The sequence below is a fragment of the Spodoptera frugiperda genome, chromosome 15 (genome assembly GCF_023101765.2).
Source record: "Spodoptera frugiperda isolate SF20-4 chromosome 15, AGI-APGP_CSIRO_Sfru_2.0, whole genome shotgun sequence".
Taxonomy (NCBI): Eukaryota; Metazoa; Arthropoda; class Insecta; order Lepidoptera; family Noctuidae; genus Spodoptera; species Spodoptera frugiperda.
The window spans coordinates 10373319-10395719 of record NC_064226.1 but is presented as its reverse complement, the minus strand read 5'-3'; the positions used below and the strand labels follow the sequence as shown (position 1 = coordinate 10395719).

The window sequence follows — 22401 nt, the reverse complement described above, 5'->3', positions numbered from 1 at the left end:
TTACTAATTCCTATTCCCGTTTTTTAATATTTCCCCTACTTTAATTAGGATTCTTTTCTTATTTTTTGATACAACAACTACTAAAAACTATGTTGAACTAAATACTAAAAACAAAATAATATAATTATATACCTATTTAAGGGGAGTAGGTGCCCATAAAAATAATGATACGAAACCCTTCAATCGCGTGTTTATCTCACACTTGAACGGTTTTTATTAAATAGTGTAACAAATTGGTAATCCATTTCTTGTAGCAGTAAAATCGCCTATTTGTGATCAAATACATTATTTCAACTTGCTTCATACTTACTTGCATCGTGCTACAGCGTTAATTTGGTACAAATAATATTTAGTTACGTACATACCTAGACGGCTAGACCTACCTAACATAAGCACCTAATGTACCTATAGCACAGTGCTTATCAATTTTATATTAAAAGAAAAGTAGTGAGTAAGTGAATGTAAGAAAAGAAAAATATTGTGCCTACAGCTGCCCGGAAGGTACCTATATCCTTCGTACAAAACCTTGTGCTCTCTACATTTGGTAGGTTTTATATAATTAAATACCTACGTACTCTTGTGATTATAATATGTAGGTATGTTGATACCTATATAATATATACCTATACGTTCTAAAACCAAAAAAAAACAAAGTTTCTAACATCTCGAACGAGAGAGCGTTAAATGACATCAGCTGTTGTTTATAAGGCTTAGTCATGTGCTAAACTGCACTTTCAATACTACGCAGTAACGTTCATTTTTGTAGCACACATAATCTAGAAATTAGCGGTCTCCTCGAACGTACTCGTCATTCGAGTTGTCTACTCTTAGCAGAAATATATTGAACTCAATAGGTAATCTTGGTAGTGCGGTCAAGGCGGGTGGTTCCGTTGTTCCGAGTTAGCAAAACATATGTGCAAACATAAATGTAGTGAATTATATTAACTTGACTGTGTTCCTAAATTATTTAAAACATGAAGAATTGTGTGATAATTTTATGTGGAGTATTCCTTTTACAAAACTGCTTAGGTAAGATTATTTTAGCTGACCAATATAATATCTTTGTTTAATAAATGACAACAAAAGAAGTAAGCAAAGTTTTTGCTGCCGTGGTTATCAATTAGACGTAATAATTTATTACTGCTTAGGTTCAAGCTTATTAGGTCAATCAAACTTATCAAGATCAACCTATTTCATATAACGAGGAATTTATTTTGCAAAGTTTAAAGTGAGTAAATAAGGATATATGTCTGTTTTTACAACTGAATGTCAGTGTGTGTATTTGTACATGATCCTATATAAAGAAAGATAGTCATCAAAGTATTTGGCAATTTTAGGTGACTAATACAAAACGCGCGTAATTCAAAATTTTAAAGAAGCAATAGTTTGCAATGCAAGCCTATGTACCTACTTAGTAACTTCTACCTTCATCATTTTCGTTTTGTATGTGGTAGTTAAGGGAATATAGATACTTATAATTGCGGTAATTAGGACGATACTTCTAACAGACTCAAGTAAAGATTTCGGTCATTGGTCAAGTTTATTAGTTGACCTAAATTGTTTGAATGTTTAATTTTTTGTTGGTACGAAATCTATCCAGCATATCTTTACGGTACGGTACGGTTTTTATGTTATTTTTTTATCCATTTTCAAGCATCATTTATCATTTATCATCATTTATCATTTATCCTAAGGTTGCTATAAAATAAAACACAAATCGCTTAACATAAACATCTACAGTCCCACCACGAAATAGATTATATTTTTAACCGACTTCAAAAAAGGAGGTTCTCAGTTTGACCTGTATGTGTATGTTTTTTTGTTTATCCCGCGTTTGGTTGAACCGATTTTAATGCGGTTTTCAGATTAGTATTTTTCAGACTTAGGACGTTAGAAGAAGGTTTTTATCTGACTTAAAAAATTGAGGTTCGCACTTTAACACGTTTTACGTATTGTCCGCGACTAGTTTGCGTAGTTTTAGATTTATTTAATAACGGGTATTGTCAGATCTGCCATAGAAAAACAGAAATCGTGTAGTTCTTTGATTTCATTTATTGAAGACTACATTCATTAGGTAGCCCGGCTATTATTATCAACGGTAATTTATTGATTCTACATAATTGTATATCAGATTTTCCTCCTTGCAGGTCTAGAATACAACAGGGGGCAGCGGTTTAATTATAATGCCAATACTGATTTCTTATTACACGAAGGAGGTGCTCCAACATCTGGAAACCAATCACCTACAAACCAAAATGGAGGTAAATCAAACTATGCTGCTCAATTTCCAGCACTTGGCCCCCCAAGCTCATCGCAGTCACAAACAATTGCGTCGTCTAATATGAACGCTGGGCGTCAAACCAATGCCCAATCATCCAGCGGAAAAAGGGACTATGTTGCGCCACAGTATCCGACCATTAAACCGACACAACAAATTACACAGGCCTCTGGAGGGAACAGTCCCACTCCCAACGCATGGCAAATGCCATCAAATAATCAAAATGGTGGTAGGCCTAATTATGCTGCTCAATTTCCGTCACTTGGTCCTCCGTCCTCCACATCACAAACATCTAATAATCAAAATGTTGGACCTCAACGTAATACTCAATCATCCAATGGAAAACGAGACTATGTTGCGCCACAGTATCCAACCGTTAAACCGACACAGCAAGTTACCCAGGCTGCTGGAGGGAACAGTCCCACTCCCAACGCATGGCAAATGCCATCAAATAATCAGAATGGACCTCAACGTAATCCTCAATCATCCAACGGAAAACGAGACTATGTTGCACCTCAATATACAACAGTGAAGCCAAACCAACCAAACAATCAACCTACTGTATCTGGGGGTAAGGTAAAGGATCTCATCAACTTCTATGATAGCAAAAATCCAAGCCAAGGGGGAACATTTAGTTATAGTTCAATTTTACAAGGTAATAACAAAAATGGACCCCATCCAACACCAACTGTACCGTCTACACCTATGTCCTCATCGGTCCAAACGCCAAAACCATTTAGCTCTGTAGTAGCTGGTAACAAACCTAGCACGCTTTCTACATTTACGACTCCTACACCAACAACGCGACTTCCCAGTACACCTATGTCTAGTGTTTATTAGTATTTGGAATAAATAAAATACTAGACACTAACTTTAAATTGTCTATATTGAAGTAACATTCCTACAATAAATAATAAAATATACAGTATTAGTAGTGAGATCAACGAAATTATATAAAATTAACGCGAGAGTAAGTTTTTGGATGCGCGCGCGATCGCTAGCCGAGGCGGACTGACGTCACTGACGTGGGCGAGCGAGGGGCGCGAGTGAAGCGCGGGGTGGAGGCGGCGGCCGCGCCGCGTGCCGAACGGCTCCGCGAACTCCCGAAGTGTCCCGAGCATGTTGTCAACGCGGGCGCCAGGGCTCCGCTAGCGGCCGGACGGTGTGTAGGTATAGCTAAGGGCGTGTACATACGTGCGCAGGCATAAGGCCGTGTATAGATGAAATAAAGTTATAAAGTAGTATGTATGGTAAGAATGTGAATGTAATGTATGTAGTATGTAGATTTGTATGTATATGTATTTGTGTATTTGTATGTATGTAAATGTTTATATTTATTTATGTATGTATTTATGTATGTATGAGTGTAAATGATATGTTTATGTTTGTTTATTTATGCGTATAAATGTTTGTTATTATAATGTACCTTAGCTATACCCTACATCACTCCCCCGCTGAGACCGGTTCACGGTCGATAGTGAGACAGGTGTCGTGGAAATCTCACAGTTCTTCCGCTCCTTGTGGTGGTCTCTGGCTGCGACTGTGGTTGAGGTGGAACTGGCGATGGAGCAGATGACGGTGGTGGTGACGGCGTTGAAGCAGCTGGTGGTTGTGGTGACGGCGATGTTTTGTGTGACAAGCCATCATCATTGTTCATGTAAGCTGGTTTAAGCCTGTCAATGGTTACTGTTATATGTTTCCCTTGGACGTCTATTTTGAAGGTTTTTGGTCCTCTTTCAATGACTAGGTGTGGACCAGAGTACGGTGATTCCAATGACTTCTTCAAAGGTCCTTTCCGCAGGAAGACATGAGTAGCTGTATTGAGATCTTTGGGAACATAAAATACCTTCTCGCCATGACATGAAGTTGATGCAGGTGATAGCTTAGAAATATGCTGTCTCAGCCGTGCTGCGAAGTCTGCTTCATCAATGCTGTGGTGAGTTATTGGTTTTAAGAACTCACCAGGTAACCGGAGTGGCTCGCCATATACCAGTTCGGCTGCAGAGGTTTGCAGGTCTTCTTTCCAGGCACTCCTCATGCCAAGGAGAACCAGAGGAAGCGTCTCTGACCATTGTGCGTTGTTGTGGCACATGATGGCGGCCTTCAGCTGTCTGTGCATCCTCTCGACTAACCCGTTGCACTGTGGGTGGTAAGATGTGGTGGGGCGATGGTAGGCGCCTATGATGGACGAGATGCTCTGGAACAGCTGAGAGTCGAATTGCTTGCCTCGATCCGTGGTGATGGTTTCTGGGCACCCAAAACGAGCGACCCAGCCAGCAATGAGGGTGCTGGCGCAGGTCTCCGCTGTGACATCAGCGAGAGGGTACGCCTCAGGCCATCGGGTGAATCGGTCGACGGCTGTAAGGCAGTACCTGAAACCAGAAGATAGTGGCATAGGGCCTATTATGTCAAGGTGGACGTGGGAGAAGCGGCTGGAAGGAACAGGAAATGAGGAAAGAGGAGAATGGGTATGACGGGTGACTTTGTTACGTTGGCAATCTGTGCATTGTTGAGCCCATGTTCTGCAGTCACGACGAATCTTAGGCCACACAAATCTTTCTGAGATCAATTTTGCTGTAGCGTTGGGACCAGGATGACTGAGATTATGCAGGTTGTTGAAGATTTGCCTACGGAAAGTTGGTGTGATGAATGGCCTAGGGCGAGAAGTAGACTGGTCGCAGTATATGTAGGCATCCATCGTTTTGACTCTCTCTAACTTTAATGCTGTGTTGTTCTTTAGTAAGCTCTGTAATTCTTGATCATGTTCCTGTTCTCTTTGTAGCTGTTTGTAGTTGATGGTAGTGTCGACGCTTTCTAGACGTGAAAATGCGTCGGCAACTACGTTGTCACTTCCAGTTATATGGTTGATATCTGTGGTGAACTGTGATATGAAGTCGAAGTAGCGATGTTGACGGGGTGAGCAGTTATCTCGGCTTGTTGTGAAGGCGAATGTGATGGGTTTATGGTCGGTGAAAACTTTGAACGTTCTCGCTTCGAGCATATACCTGAAGTACTTTATTCCTTCGTGTATCGCGAGCAACTCACGATCGTAAGTGCTATACTTGGTTTGAGCAGGAGATAACTTGCGAGAGAAGAATCCAAGTGGCTGCCAGCTGTCCTGTCTTCGTTGTTGTAAGACGGCTCCGATGGCAACATCTGATGCGTCAGTAAACAGTGCTAACTCGGCCTCCGGGTCTGGATGTGCGATGAGCGTAGCTTCCAGCAGGTTCCTCTTGCAGGCGTCGAATGCTTTTTGTATATCAGCTGTTACTGTAATGGGCGTTGACCCTTTAATGTTAGGACCACTTAAAGCTTGGTTGAGGGGGGCTTGAATTTGTGCAGCAGCAGGTAGAAATTTACGATAGAAATTTATCATTCCCAGGAACCTTCTTAACTCCTTAGCTGTTTTAGGGAGGGGGTAGTCATGAATAGCCTGAACTTTTTCTGGGAGGGGTCGAATGCCAGCTGCGGATACGTGATAACCCAAGAAGGTAACTTCACTAACACCTAGGACACATTTGTTAGTATTAATGACTACTCCATATTTCTTTAATTGTTCGAATATTTTCGTCAAGTGTTCAATGTGTTCTTTCTCCCCTTTTGAAAATACGAGAATATCGTCAAGATATCCAAACGTAAAATCTAAACCTTGTAGAACTTCATCTAGAAATCGCTGGAAGGTCTGAGCTGCGTTCCTTAGGCCGAAGGTCATCGCTGTAAACTCAAAAAGACCGAACGGTGTAGTTATCGCTGTCTTCTTAATGTCGTCTTCATTAACTGGGATTTGATTAAAGGCTTTAACGAGATCAATCTTTGAAAATATAGTGGAACCGGATAGTTGGTAAGCAAAATCGTGAATGTGTCTTACCGGGTAGCGATCTGGCACCGTTCGCGCGTTTAACCGCCTGTAGTCTCCACACGGCCTCCAACCATCATCTTTTTTCGGAACAAGATGTAGTGGAGAAGACCATGGACTCTCCGAGCGGCGAGCCGTTCCGTTACGTAACATTTCCTCGAATTCTTGTTTTGCGATCTTCAAACGGTCAGGTGCTAAACGACGCGGTCGTGATGTTACCGGTGGGCCAGGAGTAGTACGGATGTAGTGCTTTGTATTATGTATGGGTTGGTGGTAAGACCCAGCTGGACGTGTGATTTCTGGATATTGACGTAGTAGGTCCAGTAAGGTTGAATGCCCTGTGATGGTTTTTAATGATAGCACTTCATGTGTTATCTCGTGGGTTGCAGGCGCGCCAACAGTTAAATTCGTAATCGAGTCTATTAATTTTTGCCGTCGGCAGTCGACTAATAAGTTATAATAACTTAAAAAATCGACTCCGATTATAGGCCTCGACACATCAGCAATAATAAAGTTCCAGACAAATTCCCGACGTAGTCCCAGGTTCAGTGACAGTTGGTAGGTACCATAGGTACGTATGGGAGTACCATTTGCCGCGACAAGCTCGTAGGTACTGAGTTTACCATACGACAGCTGATTTTTTAAATACGTCCTTGGGTAGGCACATACGTCGGAACCCGTATCTATTAAAAATTGTACGCCGGTACGTTTATCCGAAATAAATAGGCGGCCTTTACATGTAGAGCAGTCGTCAGCCGCCATTACTGACTGCTTTTGGGGTTTTCCGATTCCGATTCGAAGTTACACGGCTGGTTGCACTTAGTAGCCTTTTTACCGAATTTGTAGTGGTACCAACACGTAGGGTGCACGTCGGATCTCGATTGAGATCGATGGCGGGAAGATGAACGCGATCGCGATCGTCCTGGACGGGTAAGGTCATTGACCTTTCGTGTTAGAATCTCTACTTGTTTCACCAGTTCTGTCATCTGTTTAGTTAAGGTGAGGACATCACTTACTTGGGACGATGCGGCCGCGACCTGACCCTTCGGCACGACGTCGTGGATCTTATCCGCGAGATCAGCGAGAACTTCCAGAGGCGATGATGATTGGGATGCTATAATTGATTGGATGTTGCTCGGTAGCCGGCTGGACCAAATTGTCCGCAAAAACTCGTCGGGTACCTTAGGACCGGCGAGGTGTTGTAGGTGCCTGAGGAACTGCGATGGCTTCCGATCGCCTAATTCCTCATGGGTGAGGAGTTGGTGTACTTTCTTCTCCCTGGATTCCGAGAGCCGCTTAATCAACTCCGTCTTGAGTCGGCCGTATTTATCGTCCGCTGGTGGGCTCACTATGATATCCTCCACCTCGGATGCATATCTTGGATCGAGGTGGCTGACGACGTAGAAAAACTTTGTTGTGTCCGCCGTAATGTTCGATATTGCGAATTGGCCTTCTATTTGCGCGAACCAAATCGCGGGTTTTTCAGGCCAAAATGGCGGAACGCGCACGCCTACACGGAAAATGTCTTTCGAACCCGTTAAATCGGATTTTGTCATGTTCTCTGATTCGCACATCTTTTACGATACGTATTGCACTTGGATATAGTCACTAAGTTTACTGCGTTTGAGTCTAAGTTCACCGCGCACAAAGTAGGTAGCACAAGCACAAGCACGTGTTTAGTCTTCGGGGTCACCAATGTAGTGTTTATTAGTATTTGGAATAAATAAAATACTAGACACTAACTTTAAATTGTCTATATTGAATAAATAATAAAATATACAGTATTAGTAGTGAGATCAACGAAATTATATAAAATTAACGCGAGAGTAAGTTTTTGGATGCGCGCGCGATCGCTAGCCGAGGCGGACTGACGTCACTGACGTGGGCGAGCGAGGGGCGCGAGTGAAGCGCGGGGTGGAGGCGGCGGCCGCGCCGCGTGCCGAACGGCTCCGCGAACTCCCGAAGTGTCCCGAGCATGTTGTCAACGCGGGCGCCAGGGCTCCGCTAGCGGCCGGACGGTGTGTAGGTATAGCTAAGGGCGTGTACATACGTGCGCAGGCATAAGGCCGTGTATAGATGAAATAAAGTTATAAAGTAGTATGTATGGTAAGAATGTGAATGTAATGTATGTAGTATGTAGATTTGTATGTATATGTATTTGTGTATTTGTATGTCTTGGTTTCCATGTAAATGTTTATATTTATTTATGTATGTATATAAACCTACTTAAATATCACAACACTGACTGTTGAACTGAACTCTTGAACTTTCATTCAAAGATAAAGCTTTAATCTGAAATTATAATAATATGTTTATGTTTGTTTATTTATGCGTATAAATGTTTGTTATTATAATGTACCTTAGCTATACCCTACAGCGAAGGACTTTGACTACGTACCCCACTCTTATTTTCTAGCTTTATTTTAATTTTTCGCAACTGATACTACTACTTAGGTATATTTTCTTCTACAGGCTTTGTGACACCAGACCCAAGGCAACAAAGAGACTTTCTTAAGCAGATATGGTTCAGTTTGTACTCCCGGGGCAAAGGAAAAATTGGAAGTTCTGGATTCGAACATGTGTTTGTATCTGAACTAAAGAACGGAGGCGTTTCTGGTAAGAATTCAAAATTCTTTAGATTAGTCAACTGTGCGTCAAGAAACAGTACCCTTAGTATGAGTTTATATAAACGAGAGCGTATTCGGCGCTCTGATTGGTTGGTTTATTCGAGCCGGCCAGTCAGGGCGCCGAGCGCGCTCTAGTTTCGATTACTTTAAACGTAAAGCAAACTTATACTAAGGGTACAGATATCAAAATGCTACCTACTATAACAAATCTATGTAAACCTACCTACAATAACATATTCAATAATAGAATAGAGACCACAATGTTAATTATTGTTATTTTGTTAAATAAATGAATTTAATCTTTATAGGTTTACATAACTGGATTTATTTCTCGAGAGAAGAACTAGCAAACCGTGTTAATTATCTGGGATATTTGAAATATGAATTGCTCAACGATGTAAGTATAAATAAATCTATCTACCGTTACTACAGGCGACTGTGAGCTAAATGAAACACAATACAAAGCAAACAATATTCAGTGATAAATCCACTCAGTTTTCCTGTTTTGCTTTGTACATTAAAAAATGTGTCATGAGCTATTAATACGGCCGTTAATTAATTCATTACAAAGTAATACCGGTTTATATTTTAATTTCCAGAAAGGAGCTGTTATGAAGATCCATTTCAATCAACAAGGTGTGGACAAACCTGTGAACAGCCTGTTTGTTGGAACTTCGCCGGAGTTAGAAATGGCACTGTATACAGTCTGCTTTGTGACACGTGTGGACAACGACTGTAAACTAAAACTGGCAAACAAAGATGTTAACATTATAACATACAATTACCGTTATCGTAGCAAAAATTTGATTGGGAGCGCATATCCTCAAATATAACAAAGTCAATCATTGTAATTATTAAAATATCTAGTTAAGATTATTATTTTATAAACTTTAATCGTAGTGCATAATTATAATACTCAATAATAACTAATTTACTGCTTTAATTTCTCAACTAAATGTTAAACAGGTTTTTTGGAAACTAAAAGCACTTTGTCATACATGCAATTAGAAGCGTCAGCACCATTAATTTGTGACCGCATTATAAATAATTATCTTTATAACATATTTTATGATTTTTATTTTCTTTTAAACCTCCTCCTCATTCGCAATGAATTGAAGAAATGGGTACTTATTTCTAGCGTGCGTCAACTATGTAGTCAAGAGTCAGAAGTGCGACATTTAAAATCTAACTTCAAGATCATTATAGCTTCAGTCAAAGAAACGCTGCGCAACGCATTATTTATTACATTTTAAAACGTTATGAGGATAACGGTTTTAATTACGTTTAACGCAAATCGTTTAAGTTATAAAATATTTTGTAACACATTGGGTGATACGACTAGCAACATCAAATTTGTCAATTTGACATTGACATCTACTGTGCAGGGAGATGTCATGCATGTCAGTCGTAGTAAACTAGATGGTTTGCGTACAAGGTGTTTGTATGATGTTTATTCGAATTATTATGCAATGATTTTAAATTATTAATAAAAACTGACAGTTACCCAATCTATTTATGTGATATTAATGCGTAAAATATTGGATCCTTGTGTATTGATTAAGTTTTAAGTGATACATTTCGTCTAGTGTTACTAAAAATGTCGTCTCTAATGAGTTTACGTAGTAATTTAACAAATGGAATACGTAAATGGAAATGCTGTCTATCACATTTACCAAAAAAATATCCAGAAGACTTATTACGCAGAAGCTTTTCTACGCGTGAATTATTAAAAGAAGCATACTGTCGTACGAAGTTAAAATTCAAATGTAAGTATGCACGTTTATTCAAGTAAATGTGATGCAAATAAATTTATTATTATTCATTAAATTCTTGACCTTTTTAGCCAAGAAGCTACCACAAGACGTGAACCCAAGGGGTGTATTTGCTTGCAATGAACTGGATCTATCTGAAGTAAAAGTATATGGATTTGACTATGATTACACCCTGGCCCATTACAAGCCGTCTCTGGAGCATTTGCTGTATAATCTTGGAAGAGAGGTCCTGTTAGAAAAGTATAATGTATGTATAATTAGTCAAATATAGATTTCTTTGCCTGTAACTTTAATTACAAGTTAGTATATTTATATACACTGAATCACCTAAAATATATTGGCTTAACCATTAATGTTATAAATATGCTTATTGTATCTTATTTACTCTCCTAAACTACATACTTACTGGTTCTAATATTATACCAAACCAAAGGGATTTAACTAGAAATAATGATTATTTTATTGACTTGCCTAAAAAGAATTTTTTTCTTTTAAGATAATGATTTTTTGTATTTCAGTATCCACCAGAAATATTACAATTGGAGTATAAACCCAATTTTGCTGTGAGAGGTTTGCACTACGATATTGAGAAAGGCCTACTTCTGAAGCTGGACTCCTTCTTACAAATACAGTTTGGAGCTGTCTACCGAGGTCTTACTCCTGTGTCTACTGATGAAGTGCTCAAATTGTACAGAAACAGAATCATACCCATAGCTTATGTTGAGGGAGACACTAGGGCTCATAAAGTAAGCAATGTTTATTTATTATAGAAAAAGATATACATCTTATGGTGAATAAGTCTAAACAAGATTTATCATCTCATATCTATAAAGATTAAATAACATGTAGCTTACATAACCACACAACGACATAACTGGCCAGTTATTACATTTTTAAACATTATGTCTATGGGACTAAGGTTGAAAATCCCTTTTGTCTATCATTTACAAACAGTAGTAAACTAGATAGCAGTCAGTAATCACTGGCACTTGTAAGCAATCATTCATTTGTGCTCCCCTTTGCAATGTTGACACAAGGACCATGTGTGACAGCCTATTGATATATTATGTCTCTATTGTATGAACTTGATCTATAAACACCTCATCTGTTTGTGTAAGATCTCCCATTGTCAAGCAAATATGTACATAAATGCAACATTGTTACATGAGCGGTGTTATTATATCATTGCTATAATAATGGGTAGACTTGAGAATTATTACTTGCATTTGAGTGTAGTTTAATGACTATATTTTTATAATAACTATTGTGAGACATATTAAATTAATTAAAAAGCACAGTTTACTCACGTAAATTAACAAAGCCTATTAGTTTCGAGTCAGACAGAGGGACCCTTCATCATGAGCAGCATGTACAGACTACCTATTTTTAGTTAGTTTGATGTCTAGTTGCTAGGTCTATTCTTTTTATTATATTTAAATATTATACAATTCTTTTTTTCAGCCAAACAGAGCCAAGATGGTGCATTTAGCTGATCTATTTTCAGTACCAGAAATGGGCTTACTATGTAATGTAGCTGAATATTTCATAAGAAATCATATTGATTATCATCCAGAAATTCTGTTCTTAGATGTCAAGGTAATATAAAAATGGTATGATTTTAGAATAAATATTAAAGAAGAAATATTTGTAATTTCTATTATTTTTTATTTCTTGTTTATTTAATTCTAGAACTCGGTTCAAAGCTGTCATCCAATCATGCATAAAATAGTTGCTCAGAATGTGGAGGAGTATATAAGGCCGAATGCAGACTTGAGGAAATACTTCCAAATGCTGCAAGATAATGGAAAGAAACTGTTCCTTGTAACAAATAGTCCCTATCACTTTGTGTAAGTTATTTATCTCAATTGATAATTAGATCATTATTATAATGGTATTATTAATTAGTATTAGATGAAGCGCATGCAAGCTGATAAAATGTGAATAACAGTATTGTCATTGTGTTTAATGATTATGTATTTTTCTCAAAATTCCCATTACAGTATGAGAAATATGTTAAAACACTTCAAAAATAATAAATTCTGGTCTATTTGTCCTTTAGGAATGCTGGTATGGAAATGTTGGTGGGCCACGATTGGCGGGAGTACTTTGACGTAGTGATCGTGAATGCGAATAAGCCGAAATTCTTCACGGAGGTGTCGCGCCCTATTCGAGTGTTCGACAAGAACGCCAATACACATATATGGGAAAAAGTCACGTCATTAGAGAAAGGGATTATATATTACGAGGTTTGTCAACAAACATGTTTTTGTAGTAATAATGCGCAAAGCGCAATATAAGTTATCTATCTATTGAGATAGATGTGAAAATAAATTGATAAAATATACAAGAGGAGTAAATAGAGCGATTCATAAAAAGATAAAAATACTGGCGCACACATAAATGTAACGCCTACATATATTTCACCCATAAGTACCTAAATATCAAGTAACAACCTAATCGAACCCGAAATCATTTGTTCGGGAGTAGTTCTTGCGACTATTCAACCAAGGAGACTGTATGTCATTGAAAAGAAAATCAGATTTTGATTAAACCACCTTATAATGTTTCAGGGTACAGTGAAGCAGCTGCAGGACCTTACGGGCTGGTACGGCCACCAGGTGTTGTACTTCGGAGACCATCCCTACAGCGACCTCGCGGACGTCACCTTGGAACACGGCTGGCGAACTGGAGCCATCATAAACGAGTTGACAGTAAGTTTTATCTGTTTACCATAATCTACATATTTCAGCTATTAAACACACCAAGTGTTAAACTATGTATTAATTTAATAATCTTTAACTATTGTATAATATTGATATTAGACCTTTTTGCCTCACTAGAGCCATCTAGTAAGCACCACAACCTTCATTTATGTTTAATGTATTCGTTATTGTTAAATATAATACCTGCAAGCAGGACTAATCGGCGCATGTAATTTTATTATTCGGTTTCGGTTTAATTTGCGTATAAATTCAATTTTATAGCGTAGGTATTGATTTGTAACTGGTGCTAGGCAAAATGAATTTTTATTGCCCACATCTATAATAATTGGAAAGATTTGATTGTTTGTATTGAATAGGCTCCGAAAGTAGTTACTTAACCAATTTTTAAATTTCCTGCACCTTTAGAAAGCTAGCATTTCAAACTATTAGGGGGTAACACAACCTACATGATATTTATACAGGATAGAGAACTACATATTATGTAATCAAGAGAAATCGTTCAGTCTTAAAATTTATAAGGGCAGCCGCTCACACGCTACCGTGTTAATGTGTTACGAATGATTATTTCCAGCATGAAATCAACACATTGAACACCCAGTCGTTCAAGGAGAACGCCAACTGGCTGCAGATGCTGACGCAGCTGATAGAGGACCACCAGGACTACAAGGATGCTGAGGCGCTCGAGGTCGTCAGCCAGTGGATGGCTGAGAGGGATTATCTCAGGTTCGTATTTCATATTTGAATATATTTTGTGTTTCATGCGGTCATTGACTGTGGTAAGTTACCAACAATACATAAATACCAAATTCGCGTTTGCCAAATTACGCATAATCTAGTTCGATATATCGAACTAAGTATGGCTTTGGTGTTAACAATTATAAAAGTGTATAAAACATTGGATGTAATACATATATTTATATCTTACAGACGCTTCCCCTATTTACTATGACTGACTATGGCATTTAATATGTATCTATCATATAATAAAATATTTATTATTCATTGCGTAATCCTGATTTTTTGGTAAAATTAAATCTAATTATAAATGCAATTAATCTAACTATACTTACTGGCTCTGATTGGCTGTAAATAACGCTTGTGTATTTTGTTTACACGCTTCCATTGTAGGAGATGTATTGTCAATTACAGGAATGAAATAAAGGCAGTGTTTAACCCACAATTCGGTAGTGTGTTCCGTACGTACCACAACCCAACGTACTTCTCGAGACGTCTGTTCCGCTTCGCTGACATCTACACCTCCAATATCACCAATCTGATGAACTACTCCCTCACGCATACCTTTTACCCTCGCCGTGGTGTCATGCCACACGAATATGGCTCGTATTTCGTTTAATTAAGTGTATATTCACGTAATCACTTCAACCGTAAGATCATGTATTATTTTAAATAATATTCAGTTTTTTTAGAAATATTTGATAAGGTTACTGCGAATTTTATAATTAATCTGTACCGCTTTAAGATACCTATGTAAGTGCATAGACAAGAATACTTTGAAAGATGAACTTATTGAATCAGTGGTTTAAGACATTTTGTTTGTACATATTTTAGAGAATTTTAAGCAAATTAGTTTATTTATACAATGTAAGACTAATATATCTACACTGTAGATAAACAGCAATGCAAATCATCCAACGGTATTCTAGTCAAAAGTATTTAATAGTATCGTCTTACAATTGATAAGTTTCTTTATTTATTTTCTTACTGTTAACATATCTTTACCGTCAATTTGATCAGATGAAATTTGGTAATATACAATACAGTAGCGAGTAAAATAATGTAAAATAAATTTAAGTTGATATATACAGCGTGCAAACGAAGGGTTTGGGTCTCCTCTAGAGTTAATAAATGCATAAACTCCCCGCCTTTGTGCTACAACTATATATTTTTTTACTTATACAAGGAGTTATTACTATCGACTGCGGGATTTTAACCCGTTCGCGTAGATATACTCTTTCATTACACGCTGTATATATTTCATAAAACATTGAAGTATTGAAAGATAACTTTTAGTATTCTGTAATATGGTATTACGGGTTCATTTACATCTTGATCTGTTTAAAGTTTGTACTTTTCTGTATACTGTGTTTATTGTTTGTTAACTACGATTATATTATGATAGACGCGAAGCATTTGTTGTGCTCGTGGACTGTAATCAAAGGAGGTCAGAGTTCAGTACATTTTATTATCTCTACTAAGAATCTTATTTTTATTAAGCATTTTAAAAGCTATTTATTCACTTGAGTGATTAACGTGATTGCAGTTAAATATAATTATAATATGTAGTATTTTTACAACATATGTTTATGTTAATCAGTTTTCTACAATGGCATTCTAATGTGCTGTATATAACTATACTATGTTATTTAGTTAAATCAATACTTTTTGTGGTTTCGTTTAGACATTTATATTTATGCGTTGAAAACGTTATTGTTGTTCCTTGCCGTTTAGTAGATAATGTTGTGACGTAGTACCTTGTATAACTCACTAACATGCCCCTTGTAATGGTAGTGTTACGAATTGTACCGAAGACTAGTTGGTATCAAAACACTTTGTGCCATTTTAGACAATAAATTCACCGATTGCACTTCTTGTAACCTTATTGTCAATAACAACATCGAGTGTTTTAGAATACAGCTGTATCCATGTATTGTGCTATAGTCGCAGTGTTTTAGAGAAATGTTGCAATAAAAAGATGTTTACATTGAATTGGTTTTATTATTACACACGTTATCAATACTTGTTATAAGTTATTGCGAAATTCGTGTCTAATTACATGCTTATCGTGAGAGCACGACCCACGGATCGCGCTCTGATAACTTGCTCGTTGCTGGCATTATCTTTGTTTTAGTACATAGAGACGTAGCTCGTAATTTTGGGATCTTTTATTTATATCTATCTCTTGAAGTAAATATCCAGAGAGCTAGTTATACACAGATGGTTTTTACATTTAGTTATATAAATATGTATTGAGTATATGCTGAGGTACGTATAGTTTGTTACGTTAGTAGAAGGGGTAGGCGGTGTCGATGAGGAGTACGTTCTCCGACTTCAAGGTCTTGGTTTGTATGGAGAAGTTGACGTTGTTGTAGCGCAGCCTGCAGGGCCGGTCGGGGCGCGCCATGAAGCACAGGGTGTACAGGGACAGCTCCAACTCGGGCGAGGTGCCCACGAACATCGTCACCTCCGGGGCGTCCTTAGTGTCACTCAACACGGAGTGCTGCTTCAGAATCATTCCTTTCTGTAAAATTATATACGATTTCGTGTTTAGTTAATTATACTTGTAAACCAAAGATCTCAAAAATAATTTATGTAAGTTTATTTTTTGATAACAAAACTGAGTTTTGAGTAATAATAAGATATTTTGGCACAATTAACTTAAGTGATCGGGTTTATATTATGTTATAGCTATGCAGCGCAATATTTCAGTGCGTACGTGCGGCACAATCGTGCAATCAAAACTGAGCCTAAACTCACGATAACCTACGGTCCTCGGTAGCAGAGTGGGTTGCAGTGATAGATATTTTTCAGATAAGGTGATTGTGTTATTAAAAAGATTGCTGCTTTGTATAGGTAAAGGATATTCAACTAAAGTAGGTAAAAGTAAAACCAGTTAGTGATTTATGTATACAAGGAAGTATTAACATGTTTATCACACTATAAACTTACCCCAGAGAGATCCAGTTTGTCTATGTAGCCCAAGTAATTGGCTTTGCGATCTTGTTCACGCTTGGCGAAGAACAGCCAACTATGCAGACCTGTAAGCAGGAAAGGTACCTATTAATTCGGTTTTCTAGTTTTAAGTACCTAGGTTAACATCAAGTCGCTTACCCACCTATTGTTTTGTTTTGATGTTTCAGATGTCATAATTTTAAATCAAACATTAGATAGGTAATACCTACTTAGACTTGGCATCTACTTACCTACAGGGGCTACAGGCATATAGCTATTACTAAGATATGTGCCCAAAATGTATTCTAGATGTGTAATCTAGAATTTATTTTAGCGTTAGACCTTGAAAGTTATTTTGGGGCACCGCATGTGCTAATTGATGATGTGTACGAATAAAGGGGCCTCCTGACAATGGCTCTTCCGTCAATGGACAGACAAAGTACATATATACATGGTAGTATACAGATAGACACTTATGTGGTTACGCATACAAGATAATATTGAAAGAAAACATAAATAAAAAATGCCCCAGTAATCCGTGCCGGAAAAAAATAAAGGTCTGAGAACAGCTGAATGTTGAAAAATAAACAAATACACAATAAGGGCTAATCAAAATTAGAATAAGATAAAAATAAGTACCTAATCAAGATAAATCTCAGTATGAAGATTAGGTACCTATGTATATAAGTTATTTGTAGAAATCAAAATTGAACGCGATAAGAGACTGTCCAACAAAAAATAAATACACCCCTCCCATTCCCTAAAATAAATAACTCAGACACTATATTGTAGGTATTCGAACCACAAGACTATCGACGAAGCGCCACCACTTCATGGTAGATATACCACCCACCCGCACGAAGGGCTTCGCTTCAAGCTTCCTTGCGAGAACTGCTAAGGAGAGGAATTCTTTACCGGAATATATGTTTCCTGATGGGTTCAACCTGGGTGTCTTCAAGGCCCGAGTGAATAGATTACTTATGGGGAGACATATTTTGTCGTAGGCCGCATCAACGCTTACCATCAGGTGAGAGAGTGGCCAATCGTCGATCCATCAAAGATAAACAGACTGAAAGACGAAAGCTTTTCACTATAGCAACAAAAAAAATAAATACCTAAAGGTATTTTATTGATAAACGTCACTTACCAAGTACGTCGTTGGACTTAAGCTCGGCCATGAAAATGTTCTCGAAGGCGCAGCTGCACTTGCACAGGCCGGTCCAGTGGCGCGCGTACTTTGTGAACCAGATCTTCTTCAGCAGTTGCACTTGCTCATTGTATTCGTTCATCTGAGTCAGACCTGGAGACGCATAGAGAGGATTTTAGGCGGAGTTTTTAATATATGTCGGTAAAACAAGTAGTAGGTACTTGTTTAAGTATCTAAACATGTAGTCTAGGTACCTACGTGATGATTGCGGGTAAACGGAATACCGTTGGATAATGACTAATTGCGTTGGACTTTAGATGTGACAAATGTAGATAGTGGTAAGGTAAGCAGGTATACACTTTTCATATATTTAAAGTTTTTTATTAATTAATCTAAGATCGAACGAGTAGAAAAGGATTTTCCTGTATCATTGTGCGTTTATAAACATCACGTGGTTATTTACCTAGAAACTATTTAATAGTTCCAGAACAACTACTTATTATTATATTTGACAATACATTAGTTACTAGTTGAATCCTTTCTGTCCAGTAGTGTATAATTTATTGTTTCATTATATTTAGACCAGCACTATCCATCTAATATTCAAATGTATCACACACCGGTGATGTAACACGTTAAAATAAAACAGGTTTGATTACCTTTGCTGACCAAAAAGTTCATTAGACTCCTGACTGGTCCGGTCGCGAGGATTGTGTTTATAAAAGTGACTTGTTCCGTTTCCTCCTGCAACATGACATCACTTTATATTAGTTTACCTTGTCTGCAGCTAGTTCTTTATACTTATGTATGTACAATGAATTGCTCAATTACGTACATAGATACCTTAGTATATGTACAGTCAGGGGCGGATTAAAACATGAGAGCGCCCTAGCAAGCATCTCATAGGTGCCAGTAATTTTTTTGGTGCTACCACCTGTGTACTGAGATTTGGGCACTGACGCCCTTGGCACTTACTTAGCTTGCCCTAGGGATAATACGGATCTGTGTACTTACATTGGGTGTGACAAATTCTGGCCTGATCACGTTTTTGTGGTAGTTGTCGAAGAGGGCAACAAAAGGCCTGATTGTTGGTCCGTTCCACACGTTCTCAGGCACGCTCAGGAGGCTACAAAGATGTTAAGATAGCATTTAGTTATGACATTACTTAATTATTAGGTTGGGACTGATAAGTTGTTGAAGATAGACAAAGCGCTTTAGAATGAATGAAACTGTTGTGTTTTATGTTCCTGTTTTAGTTAATTACTTAGTAACTACAAAGTTTATTTTATTTTAATTTGTAGGTATCTACCTGATCGGTTGCTAAATCATTTAAATACTGAATACTTCCATGAGATCATTAGATAATTACATAGGTACCTATCTTATATAGGTAGATGCTTCCTCTGCTTTACTACGAAATCCCAAAAAAAAATGCACGTACTTAAGTACTTAGGTAGTAGATACATTAATCAGTACGTACCTAGGTATATAAGTACCTGAACAGTGTAACTAAAAAACGGAGTCATTAGACTAACATTACGACTTATAAAGATTAATAGTTACGATGCGCGTGCGCAGTAGTGCGCTTAGGTATTTGTTGTCATAATTCGTTTGAGTATGAAGAATGAGTACCTAAAATCTAGCCTAGTTAACTAACCGATTGACACAATTTTTTTAACAGTAGTTTATTAAAAGTAATACTTACGTAGACGGTGCTTTGTCATCCTTCGACAGAGCGCTGGTCTGGCCTTGCAAATTCACTTGGATGTATGGCAAAGCGTTGTTGATGTCCGCATTGAACATTTCCTCGCTCACCCTGAGGATGTCCTCATCGGTGGTGGAGTCCTGCACCTGACGCAGCAAATCCTCGTAGCTCTTCTTCTTGGCATAGTCGACGACACCGCCTACAACAGTTCCTATCTGCTGAAGAGTGTTGGTAGCAGTGTTTCCTTGTTGACCAGTCACGGAGTTGCTGATCAAATTGGGCAAGATGCTGTTGAAGATCTGGCCCGCGGCTTGTCCGAAGTCGTCGGCCCGACTTGCCGCCAAACAAACCAATAATACCAGCGCGATTTTCATTTTGGATAAGAACTACGTTGTTCCTAGCGCGATCACGGCGCACTAGTGATCTCTGAGCCCGCGGCGAGCAGGCGATACTGCGCGACCTTTGGGTGATGTCATGCACGTATTATAGATATGTGTCGTTGGGATTCATAGCGCGATGGTTTTTGCGTCGACAACGGTGACCGGCCTGAATGTGTAATAAGAGACGAGTGGATTCTGTCTTGGTAAACAGAATTGACCCCACAAGTTTCAAACACCTCAGTTCACATAAAATGTATGATTGTGTACGCTACTTGCTCGCGTTCTGCTCGCCATGTGCGGATACTCGAGACTTGTTTGCCTTCTTAATGATATTGTAAACTTGAATGAATTGTGCAACGCGTTCTGATAGGTACCTTTAATTATTTATTTGTGTGTATGTCGGAAAACCAATCATAAAAAATGACCTAACTTGTGGTTAGAGAATATAAGATACAAAGGTGTATTTTTTACATAGGTACCTACATATTTTTTCCTGGTTATGATGAACGCATCATCAAAACAATGATTTCATTTGAACATTCATCAAGGTGACCAATGCATAAGAAACAAACAACAAGTATCATAGGTTAATTAAAGAAATTAAGTAATTCATGCGTTCAGCTGTTGCATCTAAGTAGAAGAATAAACTTCGTTCGTTCTTCCTTTAAAACTCAGGTTTTCTACAAAGAATAGTTCTTTGTAGAAAACCTGATATAAGTAGGAGAGGCAGAAATGAAATGTACATAGGTTGAACAACCTAAGAAAACCCAATACACGTTATGATTTCTATGTACTTAACGCGTATACCGGTTTTAGTTACGGGACATAAGGACTCCATGCTTACTGAGAGTAAATTGTTCAAGCCAGGAATCTTACCCGAAAACACGCTTAAGATCGCACGACCAATGAAGTAGTAAAATAACTAGAGAAAGATTAGAAAAAAATACAAAATCCTTATACTAAATCCATAATACTATATCGAAGTAGCAGTGCAATGAGCAGATGTAGCATTAAACAATACACATGCACGTAGTCGACTATTAGAGCCGGAATAACAATAACTACAGAACAGTTTTACTCGTAACATCCAAATGACATACGGATGTAGAATCAGGATGCTACAACTGCAGTAGTATTTATATCCCGCCAATAAAAGAAAGTTATCAGAAAAGAGACATTATCAGAAGCGCATCGTTGCGGGCGAGCGCGCGTGCGCAATGCAGGAGTAGCGTGCTGTGCCCGCGCACTGCGGGAAAATCGTATCTTACTCTATGTTTAATGCATTAGGCTCTCGTCCAATCGACTCTTTGAATACTTGTACGGTGCTGTTAAAGAACTGTACATACTACGCTGCGAATGTTTGGAATACTTCGCTTTGGTACATATTAAGTTAATGATCTATGTTCACTTGGGCTAAAGATAATGTAGGTAGGTAATAAGTGCCTATTAATAGCATATTCAATAAGTTTTTAACTTTATAAAGAGGACTTCGAAGGAAACTTCGGTATTTTATACACATTGAAAACGTCATTCGGAACATGTATGCAATTAAGTTTGAAGAACAATTGTTATCATTTCTAAATAATGTTCTTTGGACATTGTGTACTAGTTGGACATTACTAATATATCCAAAAGAATGACGACTTCAATTTACGGTAAATAAAGAAAATTACATACAGAGTCTCGTCATTCGTTCTCTAAACAGAATTTAAATTACATACTAAGTTCAATTAGGCATGCTCTTGTTTCACTCGTAGATACAACGAGTGGTATAGTCTGTGGCGGTTAATCGAGGTAACAACGTAACTGCCCGCCAGATTGTCAATTATTTGCATGTCCGGTAGCTGCGGTTTTCTTATCGCCCACGAGTTTCCAACAATAAACAAAATAACATCACGTTCTTGTTGCTTCAGAGGTCGGCAGAGAAACACATTTGTAGTGGTTTTAGTGTTCTTTACATACACTCATATTATTAACCCGTACGTTTTAAAAAAAGTATTGCTTCGTCAGGCATTTTAGGCTTAAATAATAATGATACTTTAATCGTGTTATTTCAATGAATTCTCCCGCCTTGGGTGAGGAGAGAGTGCCCGACTACGTCTGTATTCTGTTTTGACCAACGACGTTCCGACAATTTGGTACTACTAGAATGTAAATATGTACAATTATAGATTTGTAGAAATACTTATCTTACATTTTTTTCTTATTTATTTCATTTAATTT

At 37.9% G+C, this 22401-nt stretch overlaps 3 protein-coding genes across 4 annotated transcripts; 2 read left to right on the top strand and 1 right to left on the bottom strand.

Moving 5' to 3' along the window:
• Positions 1–743: 743 nt before the first annotated feature.
• On the top strand, positions 744–9825 carry LOC118271641 (uncharacterized). The gene is made up of 7 exons (XM_050698781.1): positions 744–1029; positions 2148–3109; positions 3785–3935; positions 4453–4601; positions 8576–8750; positions 9070–9158; positions 9361–9825. The coding sequence occupies exons 1-7, from the start codon at positions 975–977 to the stop codon at positions 9592–9594; spliced, it is 1815 nt and encodes a 604-aa protein (XP_050554738.1). The 5' UTR covers positions 744–974; the 3' UTR covers positions 9595–9825.
• Positions 9826–9969: 144 nt separating this feature from the next.
• Positions 9970–15983, top strand: LOC118271655 (5'-nucleotidase domain-containing protein 3). Of its 2 annotated transcripts, none has more exons than XM_035587786.2 (9): positions 9970–10527; positions 10605–10780; positions 11052–11279; positions 11995–12129; positions 12223–12380; positions 12593–12779; positions 13104–13244; positions 13828–13979; positions 14406–15983. In XM_035587786.2, exons 1-9 carry the CDS (start codon positions 10359–10361, stop codon positions 14608–14610), a joined length of 1551 nt encoding a protein of 516 aa, XP_035443679.1. In that variant the 5' UTR covers positions 9970–10358; the 3' UTR covers positions 14611–15983. The 2 variants fall into 2 exon arrangements, with proteins under 2 accessions (XP_035443679.1, XP_035443670.1); XM_035587777.2 differs by having other exon boundaries at positions 14385–15983.
• On the bottom strand, positions 15973–20259 carry LOC118271667 (endoribonuclease CG2145). The gene is made up of 6 exons (XM_035587801.2): positions 19799–20259; positions 19108–19219; positions 18753–18837; positions 18094–18246; positions 16944–17032; positions 15973–16515 (listed from the first exon to the last, which is right to left on the bottom strand). The coding sequence occupies exons 1-6, from the start codon at positions 20170–20172 to the stop codon at positions 16279–16281; spliced, it is 1050 nt and encodes a 349-aa protein (XP_035443694.1). The 5' UTR covers positions 20173–20259; the 3' UTR covers positions 15973–16278.
• Positions 20260–22401: the final 2142 nt, after the last annotated feature.

What these genes read in the sequence shown, in the direction of transcription:
- LOC118271641 (XM_050698781.1), top strand. Translation starts at nt 975, where the DNA reads ATGAAGAATTGTGTGATAATTTTATGTGGAGTATTCCTTTTACAAAAC. An exon ending in CCAGTACACCTATGTCTAGT is followed by an intron (nt 3,110 to 3,784) that starts GTTTATTAGTAT and finishes GAAATCTCACAG; the next exon opens with TTCTTCCGCTCCTTGTGGTG. An exon ending in AAGCCATCATCATTGTTCAT is followed by an intron (nt 3,936 to 4,452) that starts GTAAGCTGGTTT and finishes GGGCGATGGTAG; the next exon opens with GCGCCTATGATGGACGAGAT.
- LOC118271655 (XM_035587777.2), top strand. Translation starts at nt 10,359, where the DNA reads ATGTCGTCTCTAATGAGTTTACGTAGTAATTTAACAAATGGAATACGT. An exon ending in TCCTGTTAGAAAAGTATAAT is followed by an intron (nt 10,781 to 11,051) that starts GTATGTATAATT and finishes TTTGTATTTCAG; the next exon opens with TATCCACCAGAAATATTACA. An exon ending in GCTGAGAGGGATTATCTCAG is followed by an intron (nt 13,980 to 14,384) that starts GTTCGTATTTCA and finishes CTTCCATTGTAG; the next exon opens with GAGATGTATTGTCAATTACA.
- LOC118271667 (XM_035587801.2), bottom strand. Translation starts at nt 20,172, where the DNA reads ATGAAAATCGCGCTGGTATTATTGGTTTGTTTGGCGGCAAGTCGGGCC. An exon ending in GATGACAAAGCACCGTCTAC is followed by an intron (nt 19,220 to 19,798) that starts GTAAGTATTACT and finishes ACATCTTTGTAG; the next exon opens with CCTCCTGAGCGTGCCTGAGA. An exon ending in GAACTTTTTGGTCAGCAAAG is followed by an intron (nt 18,247 to 18,752) that starts GTAATCAAACCT and finishes ATGCGTCTCCAG; the next exon opens with GTCTGACTCAGATGAACGAA.